The sequence below is a fragment of the Oratosquilla oratoria genome, chromosome 4 (genome assembly GCF_046742065.1).
Source record: "Oratosquilla oratoria isolate Oo_2021 chromosome 4, ASM4674206v1, whole genome shotgun sequence".
NCBI classification, from domain to species: domain Eukaryota; kingdom Metazoa; phylum Arthropoda; class Malacostraca; order Stomatopoda; family Squillidae; genus Oratosquilla; species Oratosquilla oratoria.
The window spans coordinates 77827852-77853302 of record NC_134780.1 but is presented as its reverse complement, the minus strand read 5'-3'; the positions used below and the strand labels follow the sequence as shown (position 1 = coordinate 77853302).

Genomic DNA, 25451 nt, shown 5'->3' with positions numbered 1-25451 from the left:
CACCCATGCCCCCCTTGACCCACTGTGCTACGGATACCTTTCTTTTCGATTTTATGCCGTCACTCATGTCATTTATCTTCGCCTGACACACATTCTCCGCCCACCGGAGTGATTTCTCTTGAGCTTCATGTAATACTTGCGTCAAAATCGCCATCATCCCATTCTGTACAATATACGCGTTCTCACTGTGTCGCCCCACTCACAACCTTACCCTCTTAACAGTCGCGCCTTCTCACAAAGACTACCCTCTCCAACCCCTTCTCTCTCTCTCTCTCTCTCTTTCTCTCTCTCTCTCTCTCTCTCTCTCTCTCTCTTTCTCTCTCTCTCTCTTTGTTTGTCTCCCTCCCTCCCCCTCCTTCCCCCCTCCCTCTCTCCTTCCCTCCTTGTTGACCCAGTTCTGTTCTCGACCTTTTCATTTGAGAAGAACGATCTCAATTATTTTGCTTTCTCTGTTCTTTTCCAGACTTCCCATCTCCCTTCCTTATTACGTCTTTTCATTTCCTGCCCTCCTCTTTACTTTTCTCTCTCTCTCCTCTTTTTCTCTTCCCAGTCTCCCCTATTTTCGCAGTTTTTAGCCACTCTCCAGTTCATTCCATTCCTTTCCCCTTCCCTTCTTTTTCCTTTTATTTCCTCTTTCATTCCTCCTTTACCGTCCGTCCTTAGACTTTCCGGTTCCTGCGTTTTCCTTGTATTCCTCTTCCCTCCCATTCCCTTTCCGCCTCCACCTCCCTTTTCTTTTGCCATTCCATCCCTTTCTCTCTCTGTCTCTCTCTCTCTCTCTCTCTCTCTCTCTCTCTCTCTCTCTCTCTCTCTCTCTCTCTCTCTCTCTGCCTCTCTCTCTATCTCTCTATCTCTCGCTCCCTGCCTCTCCCCTCTCTTTCTCTCTGTCTCTCTCTCTCTCTGCATCACCCCTCTCTTTCTCTCTCTCCCTGCCTCTTCCCTCTCTCTCTCTCTCTTTCTCTCTCCCTCCCTCCCTCCCTCCCCTGCCTCTCCTCTCTCTGTTTCTTGCGCCCAAGGCGTCTTCGACAAAGTTTCACACTTTCCGATGTTTTAGAAAATGCCTTGTTGATTGGGATCGGCTGCCCTGCCCTCCCACCGCGCTCACACACAAGGACCCCGATGACGAAGTATAGCTCGCTCTGATTGGTTACCGCCCCTGCAAGCAGCGTCCTGATTGGCTCTTTTCCTCGATTCTGATCCGGATGGAGACTTGTTAGATGCGTCTGTGATACTCGAGTGCGAATGACAAAAGAAAACGGAATTTGGGAAGAAAACGTGGATGGGGTTGAAGCCTTGACGCGAGGATCGTGGAAGTGTCTCCAGGTGATTTTATTATGTTTAAGATGGCAACAAAGAATCAAGTCATAAAAGTTTGTTTTACAAATCTACGGGTTTGCTGTGCCAAGATTCGTTTCGAATAGCCTCCGCGAGACTCGTGTTCAATAGTAACACATAAAAACAGTAACAAACATGACCAGCAACTAGGCGAGGGAGATGAGACTAAACACTTCCAGATAAACATCAGATTTCAGAGAGCTGAGGATAAGTGGGGATAAGTTTTGTTGAGTGTGTGTAATTGTGTTCATGAGTGTTCTCGTGATAACGACAGTCAGGATTTAGTGTGTGACGATGGAGACAAGACTTCCCGAGTGACTCACCTTGAAGTAGATGTAGGGCCGCATGACGAAGGAGGGGAGGTTGAGCAGGATGAAGACTGTCGAGATGATGAGGAGCATCTTGGTCACCTTGTTCTGCGAGCGAAGTCGAGTTCCCATGGCTCTTGCGCTGCTGCCGCTCCCGCCCCCGCAGCCTCCTCCACCCGCAGAACCTCCCCCGACGCCCCCGCAACCCCCGCTGTTGTTCAGGGGCCCCGCGCCCACGTCGTGCGCCCGGGACACGGGCGTGCCCCAAACGGAGGTCGTCCGCGGGGTGGTGCCCCCGGAGTCTGTTGCGGTGAGGGTCTGCGGCGGGCTAGGTCCCGTGGCACAGGCCGCAGTCATCGAGTGCCGCAGCTTCTCGACGTGCCAAACGCAGCGGGCGATTCGGACGTTGAGCACCACAATGGTGATGACGGGCAGGACGAGGGTTAGGAGCGTGTCCACGTGGTTCATGGCCGAGGAGACGTGGAGGTACTCCCGCCGGGCCGTGCACATGGGCCGCTTGCTGTCCTTGTCCCACTCCAGTCCCGCCGCCAGGAGGGTATAGGAGTAGAGAAGGAGGGCGACGATGGTTAGGATCGCGATGACGGTGCGCGCCCTCCTGACGGTGCAGATGGAGGTTCTGAGGAGCGGGTAGCAAACGGCGATGAACCTCTCCACCGTGAAGGCGACAACGAGCCACACGCTGAGGAAGGTTGAGGCTGAGGTGAAGTAGGTGATGGCCTGGCACCACCCCTCCCGGTTATAGACGTCCTCCCCCACCAGGGACAGCCAGACCAGGAAGAGGGTCATCAGGTACCCCGTGTCGCTAGCGGCCAGGGCGGCCAGGTAGCAAGAGGAACTCAGAGTTCGTAGCTTGGTCGCGTGGAACACCCAAATGCTGACGAGGTTGCCCACCGCGCCGAAGATGACGAGTAATGGGGTCACCCACATCTGGATGCTGTCCATTATACCTCGTATGGACGAGGATACCAACTCCTGCTGCACGTCGCTCTCCTCTTCCAGGACCGAGGACGACGTGGAGGAGATCGCAGGGAATGAGGTGGAGAGCAAAGAGTCCAGAAGAGCGTTACTGCTGTTGGGGTAGTCTAGAGTGCTACTGTACGAGGAGGAGGAGGAGGAGGAGGAGCTGCCTGTGGCTGAGGAGGAACGTCCTGTGGGAGCGTAAGGGGCGAGTGTGTACACGAGTGAACTAGGCCATGCAGTCGTGACCTCAGTCCAGTTCACGAGGAGGTCCTTCAGTACAGGGGAGGATGCCATAATGGCTTGTTATGGTAACACTATTTCCCGGATCGTATATTTTTCTAACAACTTACGAAGGGTTTTGTGTTCGATGTGGGAGTTGTAGTCTTGTTGGTGTTGTTTCTTCCATTTGGTGTCGCATGTTCCCCCCAGGGAGTCACAGCTCGAGTCTTAGGGGGAGTTGGATACTGGAGGAGGTCTCAGGAGCGTATGTTCGTCTTGTGTATTCTTCGTCCCTTTAAGACCTCTTTCCAGGTGTCCATCTTGGGAGTTGGCTGAAGAATGAGTTTGAACAAAAAAAAAAACACTTTTTCTCACAGTTTTACGCGCACACTGAGTTAACTAATTAAATAAGAAAAAAAACTTTCTCATTGATCTTCTACTTTTGACACAATTTTCCTTGATCTTAAGTTGATAAAAAAAAAATCACTTTTTTCACAGTGCAATATATCATCTAATATTGTACGTTGATATTTATTTTCATGCTTCTATTGTTGTTTCTGTGCTTATTTAAATTGTTAATTATTTACACTTGTTTTGATGCAGCCTAAGGCAAACCAAGCTTAGTCGAACTGTGGCGTTTTCGTGTCAGTTTATTTTAACAAAATTTCTTTATGGTTCGTTCGTGTCAATAGGATTTATCTCAACGAAAAATACACGGTATTACTCAAATACCTTTGATCCCATGCCAAACACTTTATAACCGAAATGATCTTTTTATTTATTTATTTATTTATTTATTTATTTTTAATTTGTATCCGGGTTGCAGCAAATGTTTTTTCGGAATTATTTTTTTCTTATTCGTCTTTTTTTTTGGGGGGGGGAGGGGGGGCGGGAGGTAGGGGGGAGGCTAAAAAGGGTCGGCGTTTATATCAATAAAAGCTCAGGTATTGACGTTTAGAAGTTGTTATTCGCCAACTGTAATTTGTCACTCGCTAGATGAACGACAATTTCTTCCTTTTTTTGTTATTTTTCCTCTCTTTTTTCAGTCCTTCGTTTGCTCGTTATTCCTCGCCTCTCCTTTTCATTTCTCTTCATCCTTTGGTTATTCACAGACTTTCATATTCTGTTTTCTATGTTTGTACTCCGTCCTCGTGTGTACATATATATGTATATTTTAATACTGGCAGCTATAGTAATCACCGCTCTCCATGTTTTCGTTTTCGGTTTTCTGTTCTCACTTTTTTTTTTTTTTTTTTTTTCCCTAAAAAATTCTATTTCCTTTTCGTACCCGCTCCTCTGCCATTTTTTTTTCTTTCAAAGACGATCTTGATTCAGTCCGTATTCAGTCGATGTTTCAACCCTCGAAACACTTTTTTTTTCCTTTTAGTCTTTTCCTTTCCTTTGAGTTTAATCGTCCTTCAGAAGTCTTCATCCCCTCCTCCTCCTCCTCCTCTTCCTCCTCTTCCTTCAGGAGTCTCGGCGTCTTCCCACTTTGTCGTCAGCGCCCTCCGGGGAGGGGGCAGGGGGGTGGGGGGATGTTTAAGGGAGCTTCGACAGCGAATACAACTTAATAACTCGCGGGAGGAAACTAGTTCCTGCTGAAACAAGGAGAAGAACTTTGATTAAAAGGCTGTCGAGGGTGGGTGACGGAGAGGGAGTTGGGGTGGTGGTGGTGATGGTGGAGAAGGAAATGGAGATTGTAGCGGAGGTGGAGGAGGAGGAGGAGGAGGAAATGAAAATGTTAGTGGTGGAGATGGTGGTAGTGGTGATGGAGGAGGTGGTGGTGGAGGTGGAGATTGTAGCGGAGGTGGTGGAGGAGGAGGAGGAAATGAAAATGTTAGTGGTGGTAGTAGTGGAGGTGCTGGTGGTAGTGGTGATGGTGGAGGTTCTGGTGGTGATGATGGAGGTTCTGGTGGTGGTGGTGGTGGTGATGGTGGAGATGGTGAAGATGGTGGAGAAGGGAATGGAGATTGTAGCGGAGGTGGAGGAGGAGGAGGAGGAGGAAATGAAAATGTTAGTGGTGGAGATGGTGGTAGTGGTGATGGAGGAGGTGGTGGTGGTGGTGGAGATGGTGGTGGTAGTGGTGATGGTGCTGGTAGTAGCCGTCGTGGTGGTGGCAGTAGCGCTACGGCAGTGTTATTGGTGGTGATGGTAAAGGAGATGAAGATGGTGATGGTGGTAGTTGCGGTAGTGCTGTTGGTGTCTGTGGTGATGATGGTGGTGAACAAGACATCTGGCAAGGGAGTTCATGGTGCAAGAGGAGTGTTGTGAAAAAAGCTGGTGGTGATACTGGTTTTGGGTACGTGTTGTTGATGCTATTGACAATTATTACGATTTTGGTGATCATTTGATATCATTGATATTTTCACTACACAGAGGTTGAATTGAACTAGTGTTAACTGTTACGATAGTTATAGACGTATTAGCAATAGCAGCAGTAGTATTAGAAGTAGAAGCAGTAGTATTAGTAGTAAAGTATTAGTAATAATGTTTTTAGTTACGTCAGAACATTATAAGAAATAAAATAAACATAGTAACAAAAGACCAGTAAAATTATCTTTGGATTAAAAAAGGATTCTTAAGAAGGAGGGATTATGGGAGGGGGGAGGGGGAGAGGGAGAGGGAGAGGGTGGTCTTACAACCATCAGATTAAAAGGCCAAAGATGGACGGAGGTTAAAACGGAGGGGGGAAATGGAAAGGGAATTTAGCACCCTTGGTGTTAAAATTGGATTATTGATTAGTAGAAATAAGGTTGAAAGGAAGTCAGTTAATGGGAATTCTATGTCAAGACGAGGAGGAGGAGGAGGAAGAGGAGGAGAAAGGTAGGATCTAGGGGAGGTTAGGAAGGACGTCTGGTGGGCAGGACATGTGGCTTATTGAGGTACTAGGGAGGAAATCAGGTGTAAAATTTCTGGCTAGGTGGTCTAGGTGTGTGCGTGGGTGTGTTTAGTCTTTGCATGGAAGAAGCTTTCTGTATTTGGTCACGCATCCAGAATTTGTCAGATGTGTATGGAAAGCTGGAATAGATTTTCGAGAGATGAGTTCGTGAAAACGAGGGACGAGTTCGTGAAAACCCAAGAGATGAAAAAAGGCACACAGAGAGAGTAATAGACAGAGAACGAAAAGAAATAGGATACCTCGAAATAAATGGAGGAGGATACGGAGAAAGAAAATGAAGAGGAGGAGGAAGAATGATGACATGTTGAACTTGTAATCCTTGTGAGAATTGCGTCTCACAAAGGCCGTGAGAAGTTGCTGGATAATCTGGGTAATGGTGATCAGACGTGATGTCGATCAATTTCCATATACAGAGAAAATTCATATTGGGAGACGGTGCAAGTTGAGGAGAAAATGACAGAGATAACAAATCAGAAGAATGATGCGGACGAGGGCAGTGTTTGAGTAGAACAGGAGGAGTGGAAGGGAGGAGAAATGGTCGAGACATAAAAGGTGTCTTGGAAAGAAAAGAGACACCAAGAGAGAGAGAGAGAGAGAGAGAGAGAGAGAGAGAGAGAGAGAGAGAGAGAGAGAGAGAGGGAGGATAGAGTATAGATAGAGAAGATAGAGGGATGAATGGAAGGACGAAGGGAGATTAAATAGAAAATGTTCTTGCAAAACAGAATAATGTGAAAACGTTTTTTTTTTTTTTTTTTAAGGGCGTTCTCCGCGTAATGAGTCGAAACAATGTTCTTTGTGTTTAGCATTTTGCCCACGGGAAGAGGAGAAAAAGCAGCAGGGGGTCATTAACCCCTTGTTTAGGCGCCTCGGCTCCAGGAATATGACCTCTAATTACTTGAACTCGGGACACGTACCATCCCGAACAAACAAAAGTCTCCCTTGCTCTCTCTTCCCGTCCCTGGGATTAATTTAGAAGGAATCTGTAGGATGTTGGGCAAGGGTTGGATTTCTCGCAGTCTTGAAATCCATTGTGCCCAAATCCTTCGGGCTTCGGGTTGAAGTCGGTCGCTAGGATCAAGGCTGCTCGCGCAGAAATGTCCTTATTTGGATTATTATTTATTTTCTGTATTTAGTTTTTGTAATTCTTTATTATCATTATCATATATATATATATATATATATATATACATATATATATATATATATATATTCTTGATGGTGCAATCGGTTAAGTCACTATCACTTGTCACGTGCTAGCGCAGGTTCGAGTCCTTAGCTGTACCACGTTTCAGTTTCTGCATGTATGCCTTCTCGAGTTTCTCGATTTTGATGGCTTAGAATTAAAGTGAATTGTGGTTGACAAATGTAAATCTGTCAACTGGGACCCACTCAGTGTTGTACATATATATATATATATATATATATATATTTTTTTTCTTCTTCATTTTTTCTTTCTTGTCCCTATCCGGAAACTGTGTCGCAAATGTCTTTATTCTCACCGAGTGATTGGATGTGACTGTGATATATCTTTCCCTGATCTGGCTGTATATGGTGAAGAATTTACACCGTGAGGAGCTTCGCTTTACCCTATATGCTTGGATCCCTAGGACAATTACATGGGAAGTAGTTTACCAGCGCTTCTATCCATGCGTTTTTTTTTTTTTTTTTTTTTTTTTTTTACGGGTGTCTCCTACTTCGTCCCCCGTCCCTCACCTTCCTACTCCATCACCCTTCGCCCTCTACGTCATTGAGGCAACCAATCTCCAATCACAGTGTGTCTCCGAAGGCCATTTGAGTGATCAGCGACAGTGAGCGAGCGCCCATTTCCGGGAAAAATGAATCCGGAATTTTGGCGGATCTGGGGAACTGGAGAAAGCGTTAGTAAGGATAGTTATTCGGTCTGGAATAGGCTAGGAGGGAAGGGAGAGGGAGGTAGATAGAGAAGGTTGAATTCTCTCCCTCTCTCTTGGTTTTATTTTTACTTTTTGTTTCTTGTTTTCTTTTCGTTTGATTTTATGTTGTTATTTTGTGTTTGTTGTTGTTATATTGTTATTATTTTGGTTATTGTTTTATCAATTTTACATATATTTTATTTTGTTTGTTTACATATATTTTTATTTAATTGATTATTATTATTATTATTATTATTATTATTATTATTATTATTATTTTTTTTTTTTTTTTTTTTTTTTTTTTTTTTTTTTTTTTTTTTTTTTTTTTTTTTTTGTAATGACACCTTTTCTCACACTTAGTAGTTGGGAGTTATTGTTCGCCTACTGGATCGCCCTTCACCTTCTGGGCCGCCTAAATAATCACCTGATTTTGTATTCAAGCGCATTTATTTACGTCGAACATAAAAGGCTCAAGACGTCGTAGATCTACGAGCACCTCGTAACTCTACGACCCGTAGACATATGCCTCGTGACTTTACGACCGGAAGATAGATCGCCTTTTACATACATAAATATACCAAGGGCTTTTTCTCCCTTAGAGGGGAGGTAGCCAAAGTCAAAGGCAGAGATCCACTCCCACCCATTTCATCCCCACATACTCCACTCCCATTCACCACCCCTCCCTCCCTCTCTCTTTTCTTGGCTCCTCGTGGATGACGGGTCATCCCTGCATCTCGCCCATTGCCGTGGGTCAGAAGCAATGCAGCAAGATACAGCACATCCACAGCAAGGCCGCTTCATTTAATGTGCTTAAGTTCCGTAATAATCACAAGCCACTGTAGTTCCCAGAAGTGGAACTAATTGTACAGGAGAACGCCGATTCTTAGGAAGAAGGTAAACACTTGAATGTGGAGTGGGGTGGAGAGAAGTGGAGGTGGTGACACCCGTTGATGGAGGATAAGTGGAGGTCGCTAGGTAAGGCGTTGTGGAAGACAAGGAGGGATGGAGTCACGTTGGAACAGTGAAAAGGGGATCTACCCTCCCAGAGCTGAATAAAATCTTAAGACGTTAACCAGAATAAAATGCATGAATTAAAAATTACCCAAAAGAGACGTGGCCTAGGTGACACCCAAAGTGAGGAGTCTTCATTCAGAGGGACGTCCTTTATGAGCCTCTCCCCTCTCCCTAGAAGAGGTGTTACATTAAGAGAAAGACATAGGAGTAGTTAGTGATGGAAAACGTGTTGGCATCAACTGGAATTAAGGTGTTACATCGTAGCTCTTGTGAATGGAACGTAACAAGGTATTGTCTATGATTGGGTCATTATGTAACGCCCTCGTCTCCCTCCTCCTCCTCCCCCCTCCTCTACCTCCCCTCTTCCCTGTTTTCCCTTCCTTCCCTCTTCTCTCATTTCCCTATTCCACCTCTTCCCTCCATTTCCTCTTCCTTCTTCCCCGTTTTTCCTATTCCTCCTTTTCTCTCTCTCTCCTCTTCCTCCGTTCCTCTCTGTTCTCTCTCTCCCCTGCCCCTCCCCTAACCACCTCGTGGCAGTTCTCTCCTACTTCCTCCTTGACGAATCTCGCCGATCGGGTTCGGGGAAATCTGGGCCCGAATTTATGAGAGATCCTATCTATACACAAGTCCCGTTTCAGTTATGGTGCAATCATTGCGTGGAGACGTAACTGATATATATATATATATATATATATATATATATATATATATATTATTATTATTATTTTTTTTTTTTACTTGCGAGTATGAAAATCGTTTTGGGCCCGAATTTATAAAGACTTAGTGGTTAGGACCTTTTATAAATTCGGCCCCTGCGCCCACACGCCTCCTTCTCCCTTATGGTGAATAAAATCGTCTTGCATTAACCAGGATAAAACGAGTAAAGTTCTTCATTGTAGAAAGTGGACTGGGATAGCCTTGCTCCCTTCAGCGTATCTAACTCCTGAAGTCTTTTGAAGCTGCTCTGAAATCGGACTTTTTTTTTTTTGTAAAGTCTGCCCCTTATACCTGTAGCTGTTATGATTAGCCAGAAAAAGAAGATAGTGTCTGTGTATTATTCTTTTATCACGTAGTGTCCTGTTGTACACTACATCCTCCTCCACTCTGCCTCCGGCTCCTTCTCCTCCCCCTCCTTCCGCCGCCTCCCCTCCACTTCCTCCTCCTCCTCCTCCTCCATCTCCTTCTCTTTGTCGTGCCTCCTTTTCAATATCCGTTTCGTCCTTGTACCTCGTCCGGTCTCTTCTGGTCACCTGTGTCTTCGGGGGCTGCCTTTTTTTTTTTTTTTTTTTTTCCCTCCTCCAAAGGATATAGTGGTTCCAAGGCCAACAGTCCTGCGGCGTCGTCGTCGTCGTTATCATCGTCATTTTCGTCATCATCATCATCATCATCATCATCATCATCACCATCAGCACCAATATCACTACCACGAGGACCATCATATCATCATCGTCGTCATCATCATTATTATTATTATCACCGTCGCCACACGTGCCATCACGATTATCATCGTCGTCATCATCATCATCATCATCATCATCATTATTGTTTTTAACTCGTTGTTGGATATCCTGTTCTTGCAATATTATTTCGCTCTATTTTTGTACTGAATATTCCGGTATCGTTTAGGGTTCCGTGCACAAGTAATAATAAACAAGAAAGAAATGTGATTTACGTAACTGAACCCGACAATGTTATTGCATTTAGTGTGACTCACTGAACACCCATCGGATAAACGTAGTTTATGAAAGGTAAAGACGTGAACTATTGTAATTACGAATATCCTTTCTAATTCTAATCTTTGCTTGTTTTTCTGTATCTTTTATTTGTATATCGTGTCTTTTTATCATTCCCCCTCCCCTTCCTCCTTCCTTAATCTTCTCTCTCTCTCTCTCTCCTCCTCTCTTCCCTCCCACTCACCCCTTCCACTCGTTTTTCCTCCACCGCTCCCCCTCCCCCTCCATTTTCCTCCCTCTCTCCCCCTCCCACTCCACTTCCCTCCCACTCTCCCCCTCTCCCTCCAGTTCCCTTCCACTCTCCCCCTCCATTTTCCTCCCTCTTCCCCTCTCCCCCTCTCCCTCTCCCCCCTACCTTTCCCTCTCCTTCCCCGTCCCCCCTTCCTTTCCCTACCTTTCCCGCTCCCTCCCCCTTCCTTTCCAGCTCCCTCCCCCCTTCCTTTCCCTCTCCCTTCCCCCTCTCCCCCTATCTCCCTTTTCCACTTCCTCTCCTCCTCCCCCTCCTCTTTATTCCCCCTCTCCTCTTCTCCTACCTTTCCCTCCCCCACTGCCTTTCTCCCCCTCCCCCTGCCCCCTCCCTTTCCCTCTCCCTCTCTTCCTCCCCCTCCCTTTCCCTCTCCCCCTCCTCCCTTTCATTCCCCTCTCTCCCCCTCCCCCCTCCCCCTACACTTGCTGCTCGCTCCCGTAATTGGACTTTATCCCGTTTAAACCCGCAGTCCCCTCACTTCCCCTCCCTTCCCCTCTTTTCCCCCTTCCTTCCCCTGCCCTCCTCTCTCATCCCCTCCCCTCCCCTCCCCTCTCATCCCCTCCCTTCCCCTCTCCTCTCTTCCCACTTTCTCCCTCCGCTTCTTCAACTCTCTTTCTCTCCATCGTCCTCTTTCTGTCGCTCTTCTTCCCTCTTCCACTTGCCGCCTGGTCGACTCTCCGCATTGCCCACAGTTGAATATTCATTTAATCATCTGAAGCCGTAATGATAATCCTCTTTTTTTATTTCGTGGTCATTCGATCTTTGCAGAGCGATCGTGACGTCATGACCAAGTGTGGTATGATGGAGCGGTATGGATTGGGATCAGTGCCATTACCCATTCCTCTCTCCTGACCTTCTTGAATATCATTCTCGTTGCCAATAATGATAGTATATCATGAATTATTTATATGTTAAAGGCAGTTGCAAAGGAAAATACAAATGCACACACACACACACACACACACACACACACACACACACACACACACACACACACACACACACGTATATGTATATATATATATATATATATATATATATGTGTGTGTGTGTGTGTGTGTGTATATATATGTATATATATATGTATAATATATAACTATATATAATATATATATAAATATATATATATAATTGTGTGTGTGTGTGTGTGTGTGTGTGTGTGTGTGTGTGTGTGTGTGTGTGTGTGTGTGTGTAGGAAGGTAATGAATAAGTAGATATAATTATGAAAGAAAAACGGTGATACCATGAAAATGTCTGAAAGTGGAAGAGGAAGGGTGACGGAAAGAGGAAGGGGAAGGGGAAGGGGTGGGAGGAGAAGGGGCACCAATGGATCAGATCATCTTTGTACAATTTCGCTCTTAATAACATTTCACCTGGGTGCTTCCGGCAACTGGAAATAATCTCCAATACTCGCCCCCCCTCCCCCCTCCCCCCTCCCCCCTCTCTTGCTAGTATTTTTTCTCTTGTTTTTCAACCTTCTCGTGATAGATTTTTGAAAAGAAAAAAAAAAGTAGTACTGTTCGTCTTTTCATCCCCGGTATTAGTTATCTCGTCATTCCACACTCGTGTGAAAACTGCGATTTGAATTATAAAGCCATTTTTAAAGTTACAGAAGACACTCTCTCTCTCTCTCTCTCTGTGTGTGTGTGTGTGTGTGTGTGAGAGAGAGAGAGAGAGAGAGAGAGAGAGAGAGAGAGAGATAGAGAGTCTGTCGTGTGTTATTACACGAAGACTAATATACACTTGTTTGCAAATAAAGTGTTATTATATGGAAATTGTGCACGGAAAGTTTCATATCCTCGTGATTGATTAGGTATTTATTATTGTCATTATTATTATTGTTATGGTTTGGACACATGGAAAGAATGAGTGAAGAAAGACTAGTAAAAGAGGTATGGAAGGCAGATGTGGAGGGAGTGAACATGAGGGGACGTCCTAGGATGAGGTGGATGGATGGGGTGAAGGGGGCTTTGGGGAAGAGGGGAATGTCTGTTGAGGAAGGAAGGGAGAGGACGGAAGACAGAGGTGAGTGGAGAATGGTTGTATATGGATGATGTTGTGACTGCATGAGGAGGAATGGTCGGGGGGGTGGGGGTGGGGTAGTATGTGTGAGTAAATTTTGACGCAGCCCGAAGGGATTTCTCCCCGTCCTCTCCTTATATGCAAAGGGGGACGGAGAGGGGGGGTCGCCGATTAAATGAAGCGGCCTTGCTGTGGATGTACTGTGTCTTGCGACACTGCTTCTGACCCAGGGCGGTGGGCAGGGTGCAGGGATGACCCGTCATCCAGGAGGTGCTCAGATGAGAGGAAGGGTGGGAGGGGTGTGGAGTGTATTTAGGGATGAAATGGGTGGGAGTGTTTTTATGCCTTTCCTTTTTTGGCTACCTCCCTTGTAAGGGGGAAAAAGCCTTGGTATATGTATGTATGTATGTATTATTGATATTATTATTATTATAATTGTTATTGTTATTATTATCAATATTGATAATAATGATAATGATAATAATAATAATAATTAATGATAATGATAATGATGATGATAGTAATAGATACATTTTATGCATAATTTAACTTTTTATCTGGTTTCCTTTGCCCCAGGGGGTAATGAACATAAGAGGAAACAGCCATTTGGTACACACACACACACACACACACACACACACACATATATATATATATATATATATATATATATATATATATATATATATATATATATATATATATATACATTCATACAGAGAGAGTGAGATGGATGCAGATAGATATTTTTATCTCGCGTTTTATATGAGAAAAGATTGCATCGTCATATTCGAATATTGCAAAACCTGGTTTTCATGAGGAAGACCGAGCGAGCAGAGTGTATTTTCAGCGCGGAGTCGGAGAACAATCAAATTATCAAGAGAAGAGAGAAATGAATAATGTATGGACACCACCTGATCGGGGAATCCCAGAATGGCCCTACCGGATAATGAGGCGGAAAACACGAGGTCAGTGGGAGAGTTAGAAGAGCCGGTGTGGGTGGTAGGGGCGTGTTAGAAAAAATTGGTAGGGTGGTGTTAGAAAAAGTGGTTGTGGTGTTAGGAATGGTGGTGCTGTTAGTAGAGGAGGCAGTCGTGGTGTTAGAGGATGTGGTGGTTGTGTTAGAAGAGGTGGGGGAATGTTAGAGGATGCTGTGATTGTGTTAGAAGAGGTGGTGGGAGTGTTAGAGGAGGTGGCGGTGGCGTTAGAAGAGATGGGAGTGGTATTAGAAGAGGTGGTGAGATTAGAAGAGATGTTGTTAGAAGATGGTGGGGGCGTTAGAAGAGGTGGTAGTGGTATTAGAAGAGGTGGTGAGATTAGAAGAGATGGTGTTAGAAAACGGTGGGGGCGTTAGAGGAGGTGGTGGTGGTGCTGTTAGGGGTGGTGGTGTTAGAAGTGATGGTGGTAGCGGCTGTGTAAGAAGTTAGTGGTGTTTGGTGTTAATGGTAATGGTGGTTAATGACATGAATAGTTTGTGGTGATAATCCAGTTATTACGATGACACAATTTACGCACTTTATTCTGTTCAACGCCAGGCGATTACAGGAAAGCGGATTCCAGTGGAGGGTAAGAGTCGTGGGGACCCGTCCCTTGTGTCAATAAAATCTGTTGGCGACAACTAGAAGAAAATTGGCTCCACAGAAGTCTCCCTCAAGGTCACGTGACCCTTGCACTGAGTCGGCGCACTTTATATATTTTGTCCTGTCTGCCGTCGTGCGATTTTATTCAACCAGAGCGGGTCTCGATCATCCGTGACGTCATTCAGGCCTGGGTGGGGACTTTGTGTGATTGAAATCGTGTGGCTCTCGCAGAAGACGGAAGAGAGAGAAAGAGAGAGAGAGAGAGAGAGAGAGAGAGAGAGAGAGAGAGGGGGGGGAGAAAGGAAATAAGAAAGGGAACGTTAATGATGAGAGGAAAAGGAGGGACTTGAAAAAGAAGAAGAACTTGAGGAGAAATGAGAAATCAAGTCGGCGGCGGCGACGCGGTCGAAGGAAAGACGAATCGAGATAAAGAGAAAGAGAAAGAATGGAGAGAAAATGTTGGAGAAATGAAATATGACGGGGAGGGGACGGATGGGGAGGCGGAGGTGGGGACAGTGGAGGAGGATGAGGAGGAGCGGGAGGTGTTGGTAATGGGTTTGGTGGAAGAGGTGCTGGTGATGATAGTGATGGTGATAGTGGTGATGGTGGTAATGATGACGGTGCTGATGGTTGGGGTGATTGTGCTGGTGGTGTGGGTAATGGTAGCGTTGGCAGGAACGGTGTTGGAAATAAGAGGTGACAATTAGTGTGGAAGAGGAGTTAGATGGTGGAAACAACGATTCTATTGACCATATGTCACGGTGGAAGAGCATGAGGAGGAGGAGGAGGAGGTGTGAGAGAGTGAGAGGAGGGGCTTCATCATCGAGGCGAGAGAAGAGGACGGGTGAGAGGCAGGGGGGGGGTCCTCCCAGGGATTTGGAAACAACAGGGTGGAAATATCAGGAAAAGTAAATTTAAATGAATAGTCTTGGTTTGAGGGTAAACAAGTGTTAAGGGTCTCTGGGTGTGAAACGCCTTTCGAAAAGACACAATGGCTGGCATCTCCAGTGTCAGGGTTCGCCTCTCAGCTGAATAGAATCGGGAGGCGTTCTCCTTAGAAAAATATAGAAGGGGTGGCCGAGTTAAATATGATAAGAATGTACATTGGAGCGAGGTACAGTTCTGTAGCAGACGTATGATAGCCAAAACTGGTTTGCCCCCACAGCTTCACTGTGTAGCTAGCGCCCCCTCCTGATAGGTGTGTATACATACATACATATATATATATATATATATATATATATATATATATATAAATTGTGTGTGTGTGTGTGTTAAAAACGACAGCATTCTCGTACTTATTCAATTACTTTATTTCCTTTTCGCATTCTCAGTTCTTTGGCTAATTATCTTCCCTTCAAGTGGATCATCGTAAACTAGATTTCCATGATCTTCCACTTATTTCGACGTTTCGTCTTTCATAAAACATTTTCTGGATTAATTGTAATAATACAGGACAATGAATAATTATAAATGATAAGATAAATACAAACTATGAGATAGTATATGAAAAAATAGTATACATGATATCTGTCCGTGTGCATGTATATATATTTGTATGTATGTATGTATACATATATATACTGTGTATATGTGTGTATTATATACATGTTCGAGAATAGCTGGAGTCCAGGAGCCATATTTTTAGTTGAAATTAAACTCTTTTCTACGACGAGTCCAGCGTTTACTTTCTAATATATATCTATATATATATAATATATATATATATATATATATATAAGCATACACATGATGTCAAGGTATTTGATACAGGTAATAGCTACCATGCTCCCCCTACTGCTGAATAAAATCGCCGGACGTCAGCCAGAACGAGACGGATGATGCCACTGGGCGGAAAGGATTAAGACGGATCATCGGGAACTTGTGGAAAGATTATTTATCTTAGGGGGACGCGAGGGGAGGCGAAGGGGAGAACTTTAAGAGTGATATATAGGCGAGGCTGAGAAAGACAGAATACTAATTAAGTCGTCGGATGAAGATGTGAGGTGATGGAATCTTGTATGTCGTTGCAGATGAGACAGGGAGAGAGACAGAGAGAGAGAGAGAGAGAGAGGAGGGGCACGGGGAGTCCGTGAACTGTTATTGCTGAGCGTGCAAAAAATGAGATAAATGTAAAGCGAAATTGGTTGCAAGAACCGAAGTGTTCAAGAAGTCGTATGGGAGAATATATATCACATTCGGCAGCGTAAGAAAAAAAAAGTAAAATGCCTGAACGTAATGAAACTGAAAAATGAAGATAAGTAGAGTTTGGGGGACGGAGTTGCGATAAAGCGAGAGAGAGAGAGAGAGAGACAGAGAGAAGAGGAAGCATCCCCCAGAAGAACCATATCGTCTAACGAAAGTCAGAATGAAGCGTATTAAGTCTGGACAGGATTGGAAAGGGTTAGGAAGATTAAAATCGAAGAGAATCTTAGTTGTCGGAGGGATTGAGGTCAAACTGAGGCCAACCGAGCGAGCGACGGAGGTCGAAGTAGCTCTGGTTGGACTGGCGACCTTGCCAGGATTGAAGGACGACTCAGTTGTGGGTTGAATCATCATCATCATAGTCTCCTCTCTCTCTCTCTCTCTCTCTCTCTCTCTCTCTCTCTCTCTCTCTCTCTCTCTCTGTAGCCTTTGATTAGTATTCCGGTCAGGTCGCCGGCCTGTGCTGCTACTTGGGCATTTGCTCCGTTTAGATACGCTGGATTGCTTTGAACTCGTCCCTGATGATACTCCGAAAGAGATAATGTTGGGAGTGGGAAGAGGATGAGAGGTATTAGGAGTGGGAAGAGGAGGGGAGGGGAGGGGAGGGATAGGAAGGGAAGAGAAAGGGAAGAAAGCGAATAAGAGGGGAAGGAAAGGAAAGTGAGAGAAAGGGAGGGGAGGGCATAGTAAAGGAAATAAAGAGGAGAGGAGGAAAGGGGAAAAAGAAGGGAAAGGAAAGAAAATGATGGAAGGGGAAGGAAGAGGAGGGAAGGAAAGGGAAAAGAAGGGTAGGAGAGGAAAGGGTGAGAGAAGGGAAGGGGAGGGAATGGAAGGAAAGCGAACAAAGAGGGAAAGGAAAGGGTGGGGGGAAGGGGAAGGAAAGAAAGGGAATGGAACAAAGAGGGAAAATAAGATTGATGATTATCATAATCTTCCAATAACTATCAAGGAGATGGGAGACGAGCTCCACTACGTAATCTACTCTTGAGGAATATTCCCATTGTTTTTATGTGCGGGGAGCCCAAAGGGACGAGGGAGAGACAGATGGGTCCAATTTTGGAACTATCGTTGAAGTTACGAGTCTTGTGATAAACGTCAAGCACGAAGAGGAAGAATTCCCCAAGGGATTGCTCTTCGACAGAGCGAGTTCGAGTGTTATATTTATCGTAGGCGGGCATTAGCTGTTGCATGGAGAGAGAGAGAGAGAGAGAGAGAGAGAGAGAGAGAGAGAGATTGGATCTTGGCGAGCTGATGATAAAAGATATGCAATGGAAACAGGTTCAATGAAGATGAATATAGCTACGAATTAATGAGATACACGCGCGCGTGCGCACACACACACACACACACACACACACACACACACACAGTGAAATATAGGTGCATACGGTAACTCTGTATCACATATGATATTAAGGAAAATAAGGATATGAACGCCTCTTCATCGTTTGATGAAAGTGTTGACGAAGGAGAGCAGAGCAGAGCAGAGCAGAGCAGAGCAGAGCAGAGCAAACATGAGGGAGAGGGTGGACGGCTCCGTCCGAACACCTCGACCTCGTAACTTGGAGCTCTTCGAGAGGAAACTCAGTACCCTTGACATCGAACTCCTTCAAGAACGAGTGTCTGGGTTAGGAGCCCAGCTCCCGTTGACTGTTCCTTATTCCCCGTCTCGCACTTCGCGAGTCAGTCGCGATTTTTTTTTTTTTTTTCGCGGATCTGTCCCAAATTTCGTGAGTCCGTCTCTCACTTTGCGAAAAATTCTCGCATTTCGCGAGTCGGTCTCACACTTCGCGAAGGCTCTCGCATTTCGCCTGTCAGTTTCTCACTTCGCGAAAATTCTCGCATTTCGCGAGTCAGTCTCACACTTCGCGAAAATTCTCGCATTTCGCGAGTCAGTCTCACACTTCGCGAAAATTCTCGCATTTCGCGAGTCAGTTTCACACTTAGCGAAACTTCTCGCATTTCGCGTGTCAGTTTCTTACTTGGCGAAAATTCTCGCATTTCGCGAGTTAGTCTCAACATTCACGTGTGCCCATAATAGCAAGCAATCTAGCGGCGCCAATTGGTTACATAAACACACGGCACGTCCGGTATCGTGTGTCAGCAGCCAGGCTTTAGCTGACCCCACCCACCCCCTCCTCCCCTCTCCCCCACTCCCCTCTTTTCGACATAGTGGTCACGATTTTTTTTTTCTTCGTCGTTTTTACTTTTCTTCTTTTTCGCCTCCTCCTTGCGCGAAAGCGACGTGAAATTGCCCAAAAGGATAGAGGCGCTGGTGAACTACAATCCATAACAACAACGATAACTCATTCATCTCCTCTTCCTCCCACTCCTACTCCAACCAACCCCCCGACTACTTCCCCCTCTTCCTCCCCCCTCCCCTACTACTTCCTCCTTTTCCTCCTCTTCTTCCTCCTCTTCCTCTTCCCCCTACTATTTCCTCCTCCTCCTCATCCTCTATATCCCCTTCTTCCCCCCGACTTCTTTATCTTCCTCCTCTTCCCTCTAACTACATCCTCCTCCTCCTTCTCCTCCTGTTCTTCCCTCTACCTCATCATCTCCTACATCCTTCTCCTCCTCCTCTCTTAAATCCTCCTCTTCCTACTACTACTTCCTCCTCTTCCTCCTCCCCTATTTCTACCCCTCCTCCTCCTCCTCCCCTATTTCTACCCCTCCTCCTCATCCTCCTCCTTCAACTTCTCCTCTTATACGTCTTTCTTCTTCTCCGTCTTCCTTGCTCTGCCTCTCGCCCCCGACCCCCGCCTGTCCTCCTGTGGTTCTCTGCAAAGCCACGAACGTGCCCGCTAGCCGGGGGCGGGGGTGGGGGGGATCCATCCTGCGATGGCCGTAGGAAACGCCCGTCTGTTCGTGCGCCATATTTATCCCGATAATCAGGTCGTCTTTGTCTTTGGCGGGTGTGATTCGTGGCGAGAGGGAGAGAGAGAGAGAAGAGGTTGGAGGGAGAGAGAGAAAGAGAGAGAGAGAGAGAGAGGAGGAAGAGAGGAGGTGCGAGGGAGAGAGATAGAGAGAGGGGCTGGGAGGAGGAGATAAAGAGAGAGGGGGAGGGAGAGAGAGAGAAAGAGAGAGAGAGAGAGAGAGAGAGAAGGGGGGAGGGAGAGAGAGATAGAGAGAGATAGAGGAGGTGGGAGGGAGAGAGATAGAGAGAGAGGGAGAGAGAGATAGAGAGAGAGGGGGTGGGGAGAGAGAGACTGAGGAGGAGGAATGGCTGGGATGTAATGGAGGGCAGAAGCGAGTCTGGGAGTGTCTGATTTAGGGCTGGGAAAGATGAGATTTAGGGTTACGAGGGAAAGTGTGTAGGGGGGCGAGGTTTGTAAATAAGGGCAACTACAAAGGAAGGTAAGTAACGGGGGGCAGTGTATATACAGGCTAAAGTAAGCGTTTTTACAACAACAACAAAAAAGGGTAAAGGAAGATAAACGTTGTATTTAGGTAATATTGTGTTAATATAAGAATTTCTACATAGGTTTTGTTGATTGAAGCCTTTAGGGTAGATGCGCGCAAATTTGTATTTCGCTTATTAGAAATAGGTCGTGTGCGCGTGATTCACCATGGTCTTGGATCACGTGCTGGACTTGTGATCGACAGCTACTACCCTCCCGAAAGAGAGCTCAGAGCTCATATATGACCGATCTATGGGTAATGCTGTGACCTTACACGCACACACACACCCAACTCCCCGCCCACAAGAGTTGGAGTAACGACTCGCAGCGCAGCGATACTGAAATTATTTCAGCCCTGGGCGGGATTCGAACCAGGATCGCCGTAGTGGCAAGCGAGAACTTTCACTACAGCGCCACGAGGTGTGTGTGTGTGTGTGTGTGTGTGTGTGTGTGTGTGTGTGTGTGTGTGTGTGTGTGTGTGTGTTTACAAGCTAACTGCAAGATTCGATTTGTCAGTCAACCAACTTTCTTCCGATGGCATATTGTCATATTTTACGTAGTTTCAACATACACACATACCTCCGTATATATGCACACACAGTTTACATACATATACATACATACATACATGCCTCCGGACATATGCAAATGCACAGTATACATACATGCATACATACATTCATATGTACACCCATATTGTATATACAGTACATACTATACATACATATGTACACATATGTATATACATTGTATATACAATACATATTAAACGAATGATACATACGTACATACACACACACACACACACACACACACACACACACACACACACACACACACACACACACACACACACACACACACACGAGCATAGCTCCTCTTCCTATAAGATACAACTAGGTGAATACACACGCACACACACACATACACCCATATTGTATATACAATACTTACTATACATGAAATACATACAGTACATATATAAATACATATATCGACTTCCACACACGAGCGCTCGCGCGCTCGCATACAAAACAAATTTACTCAAAATATTTATCTGTCGGTTCGGGTGAGAAAGTGAGAGAGAGAGAGAGAGAGAGAGAGAGAGAGAGAGAGAGAGAGAGGAAGATCCAGCTGGATTAGATTATGTGGCCAATACAGATGGTTCCGAGCGTTGGCCTCAAAGAAGGCCAAACGTTTTGGCGATCAGAGACGAAGGGCGATATTGCGTCATTCTCGCCTTTGGGGAACGATCAACTAGTGATACGGAAAACAAACCCATCGAGGGGTGTGTTGTCGTGAGCAATCGTATGTTTTAGAGAAATTAACGTTTGTTTCAGTTCTGTGTATATTTTATAGAATAATACACACAAGGACGCGTGAACAGACTCGTATATGCTTGTGTGTGTGTGTATGTGTGTGTGTGTTTGATATACAAAGCTACATGAACCGTGACCAGTTTTTTATTAAGAACCAAAATTGTCGGTTGACGCTGCATTGTGTGTCATTGCCCACCTGTTGCTGTGCATCGCCACAGACGACTGTCGGAGGTAGAGGAAGGACGGAGGAGTCCTGCGAAGTGGAATGAAGGAGTACGAGAGGGAGTGTGGGGAGATTTGAGGATATGGGGGAGTAAAGGAGTGGGAACGGAGGGGGAAAGGGGGAGGAAAGGGGGTGAGAGGGGACGTAAAGGGGTGGGAGGGGAGGAAAAGGGAAGGAGGGGAGGCGGAGGCGGAGGCGGGGTTGGAGTGTGGGCGTCAAGGATGTTCCGTTGCTGGGGGAAGCAAGCAAGGTGGAAGTATGGTGCTCGGCACAAGCCTTCTCTCTCTTTCTCTTTCTCTTTCTCTTTTCTCTATTTTTTCTCTCATTTTCTCTTTTTCATCGCTTTTCTCTCTTTTCCCTCATTTTCTCTTTCTCTTTCCCTCTGTCTCGTTCCCCCTCTCTTTTCTCTCGTCCCCCCTCTCTTTTCTCTCGCTTTCTCTTTCTTTCTCCTTTGATCTATCTCTTTCTCTCTTTCCTCACTCCCTCCCTCCCTACCTCCCTCCCCCCTCCATTTGGACTGGTTTCAACCCTTGGTAACTACCAGTGACTGCCACTTTCCCTAGCTGTCTCAGCAAAGGCGATGACGTCCTTGGCCGTCGACTCCAGGCGTAATATAATTAGTAATCAAGAAAAAATTAGCTTCGGTTTTACGAGGAACCCCAACCCCATTGTCACCACCAACGATCCTCCAGTGTCTTACAATGAGACGGGTAACTTGGTGTACTGTCGACCCAGACGACGTTCTTGACAAATTAAATGAACAAATAAATAGATAAATGAATGCGGAGGGAGATATGTAAATGCATGATTCAAGTAAATATGTTAACTAGTGAGATGAGATGTATTGGAAAAGAGTGAATACGTGCATTGATATTGTATGGGTCTGTTGTTTGTGTTTGTGCGTGTTCATGTAATGTTCGTTTGTGTGCGTGTGTGTGTGTGTGTGTGTGTGTGTGTGAGAGAGAGAGAGAATTTACATATGTGTGTATGGGCTGTACGTGTGTATGCACATTATATACTTATACTTGTGTACGCGAATTTGTGTGCACACATGAATTTATGTAAGCATGTTTGTGTGTACATGTTTGTGACTATCTGACTGTGTGTGTCTCTCTGCTTTTGTCTCTATTCTCAATGTCTCGCTTGTAAATGTAGAATTCTCGCTTTCCTTTGAAGAATGAATCGTAGATTTGTCAGCACACAAAATGGGTGCGCCGGCAACGTTCTGTCAGTTTGCGAAGGATTCTGGGACGGTTTCTTCTTTAATTGATGTCCAAGTCATGTGCCATACACATATCAGGCTGTCTAGCTAGTATGGGTTAAAGGGAGAGGACGAATGTCCTGTTACACAAGAGATCATTGATTGGGTTGGTAAGGGATGAATTTATGTTTGTATGTATAAATGGTGTATTTCTTTGTATATATTTGATCATGTTCACTTTGTTATAAGAAATATGTGTGTGTGTTTTTGATGCGTGGCTAAGTGTGTATGTGTGTGTTTCTCTTTTGTGAGTGGAAATGTATGTATAACGTGTTTGTGTGATTCACCATGGTCTTGCATCACGTGTTGGACTCGTGATCGATAGTTATTTCCCTCTAGGAAGAGAGCTCACATATGACCAATCTATGGGTAATGCTGTGACCTTACACACACACACACACACACACACACACACACACACACACACACACACACACACCAAACTCCCCGCCCACGAGAGTTGGAGTAGCAGCCCGCAGCGCAGCGATACTGAAATTATTTCAGCCTTGGGCGTGATTCGAACCCGGGCCTCCACAGTGGCAGCTGGGAACTCTACCAACTGCGCCACGTTTATGTGTGTGTGTGTGTGTGTGTGTGTGTGTGTGTGTGTGTGTGTGTGTGTGTGTGTGTGAACACTCGTGTATTTTTGTAATATTGGAAAAAGATATCGAAATGATCCTTCTTCAAGGTATCGGAAAAGGTTCCATTTCCCCTTATGAAAATTTACGTTTTGTGAGCGACCAATTTCGTTTTGTGAGCGACCAATTTCTTGCTGAAACGTCAGGAAAGCTTTGCCAGTGCTTCCATTCGAAGAAATGAGTAATAGGATCTTACCTCCCAACCCCACACACACGTATTGACGATGTTGAAGCATTTATCAAAAAGTAGTGTAATGCCACTCCGATCGAGCCAAATCCCCAATGAATAATTCATCAACAGGAGAAAAAAAAGGTGAACACAGTGACTTCTTTCTTCGGTCAATTGTCTGTGCTGTAGAGATCGTTCATCCCATCTCTTATTTTATGTCTGTTTCTGAATAGAATACGAAAACTGAATGATTGATTGACTGGAAGAGGTGCTAATTAGACGACTTCAAAATAATCCTCGGGTAAAAATTGGGTGAAATAGTTGGATTTTTTTTTTTTTGTTTTCAGTCAATAATTGACTTGATGCCTTTAAGGCTCCAATTATGTTTTTGTGTTTACCTCGTTATAGTATACAGGATCGTAGAATCCTGTCTACGTTTTCTCATTAGGCAAAGCTAAGCTTACGTTCTCCAGTGTGTATTGAACTATTGCAGTATCCAGGACATTATAAGAGGTATGCTCGTAGGGTTCCGTCTTGCTGTTCCCATTAGTCAAGTCTGATCTCACCTTCTTCCGCATGTGTGTGTGCCTGTGTGTGTGTGTGTGTGTGTGTGTGTGTGTGTGTGTGTGTGTGTGCGCGTGGTGTATGTATGTGTGTATATGTGTGCGTGTATGTGCGTGTGTATGTCTGTTTTGCAGTAAAGTGAACAAAATAAATACACAGGTCTCGTGGGAACGGAGACATATATTAAACTATCCAGGAACGGGAATTCTTCTTCTTCTTCTTCTTCCTTCCTCTTCTTCTTCTTCTTCTTCTTCTTCTTCTTCTTCTTCTTCTTCTTCTTCTTCTTCTTCTTCTTCTTCTTCTTCTTCTTCTTCTTCTTCTTCTTCTTCTTCTTCTTCTTCTTCTTCTTCTTCTTCTTCTTCTTCTTCTTCTTCTTCTTCTTCTTCTTCTTCTTCTTCTTCTTCTTCTTCTTCTTCTTCTTCTTCTTCTTCTTCTTCTTCTTCTTCTTCTTCTTCTTCTTCTTCTTCTTCTTCTTCTTCTTCTTCTTCTTCTTCTTTCTTCCCCTTCTTCTTCTTTCTTCTCCTCCTTCTTCTTCTTCCCCTTCTTCTTCTTCTTCCCCTTCTTCTTCTTCCTCTTCTTCTTCTTCCCCTTCTTCTTTTTCTTCTTCTTCTTCCCCTTCTTCTTCCTCTTCCTCTTCTTTCCCTTCTTCTTCTTCTTCTTCTTCTTCTTCTTCTTCTTCCCCTTCATCTTCCTCTTCTTCCCCTTCTTCCTCTTCTTCCCCTTCTTCCCCTTCTTCTTCCTCTTCTTCCCCTTCTTCTTCTTCCTCTTCTTCCCTTTCTTCTTCTTCCTCTTTTTCCCCTTTTTCTTGCCTCGTCTTCTTCCTCTTCTTCTTTTCTTCCTCTTCCTCTTTATGAAATTATTGAGCTTCGCTAAAACTAAATGAACGAGTCCTGAGGCAGTCCTAGCACACGAGGTTAAGGTGACGACGGTCTTGGCCGTAGCTAAGTGCCTCCTGGTGTAAACTCCTCAACTCTTCTCCAAAGCCTAAGATCTCGACATTCCATTTAGATAAGGTTAAGTTACGTTAATGATACCTAACTGCGTAGTGGGGCTGGTTTGGGCGATGGACACAGAAGTGAGTGGGATTGTGAAGGAGCGAGACCCCACGCCTCTTAGCTGAGTAGAATCTCTTAACTCGTGTCATAGCTTCCTGACCTAAACTGACCTGACCTCGCCTGATGTGACCTGGTATCATGTCACCTTACTTAACTTTACCTGACCTAAACTGACCTCACCTCACGTAACATTACCAGGTATCATCTGACCTTAGCTCACCTGACTTTAACTGACCACATCTCACCTAATGTGACCTGGTATTATATGACCTTACCTGACCTGACCTCACCTCACCTTACTTGACTTTACCTAACCGTACTCGACCTTACTTGGCCTCACCTGAGCTGACCTCGCTTCATCTCACCTGACCTCAGACATCTTGCAC

General features: G+C 45.1%; 2 protein-coding genes across 14 annotated transcripts in view; one reads left to right on the top strand and one right to left on the bottom strand.

The window, feature by feature from the left end:
- The window catches only part of CNMaR (G-protein coupled receptor), an 82266-nt gene extending 78595 nt beyond the window's left edge, over nucleotides 1-3671 (bottom strand). The window contains exon 1 of the mRNA XM_076184440.1: nucleotides 1659-3671. Within this exon, the coding sequence (XP_076040555.1) occupies nucleotides 1659-2918 (1260 nt within the window). The 5' untranslated portion in view covers nucleotides 2919-3671. The remainder of the gene's footprint in view (nucleotides 1-1658) is intronic.
- The window catches only part of fry (microtubule binding protein furry), a 478406-nt gene that overhangs the window by 202826 nt on the left and 250129 nt on the right, over nucleotides 1-25451 (top strand). The gene's annotated exons all lie outside the window — the stretch shown is intronic.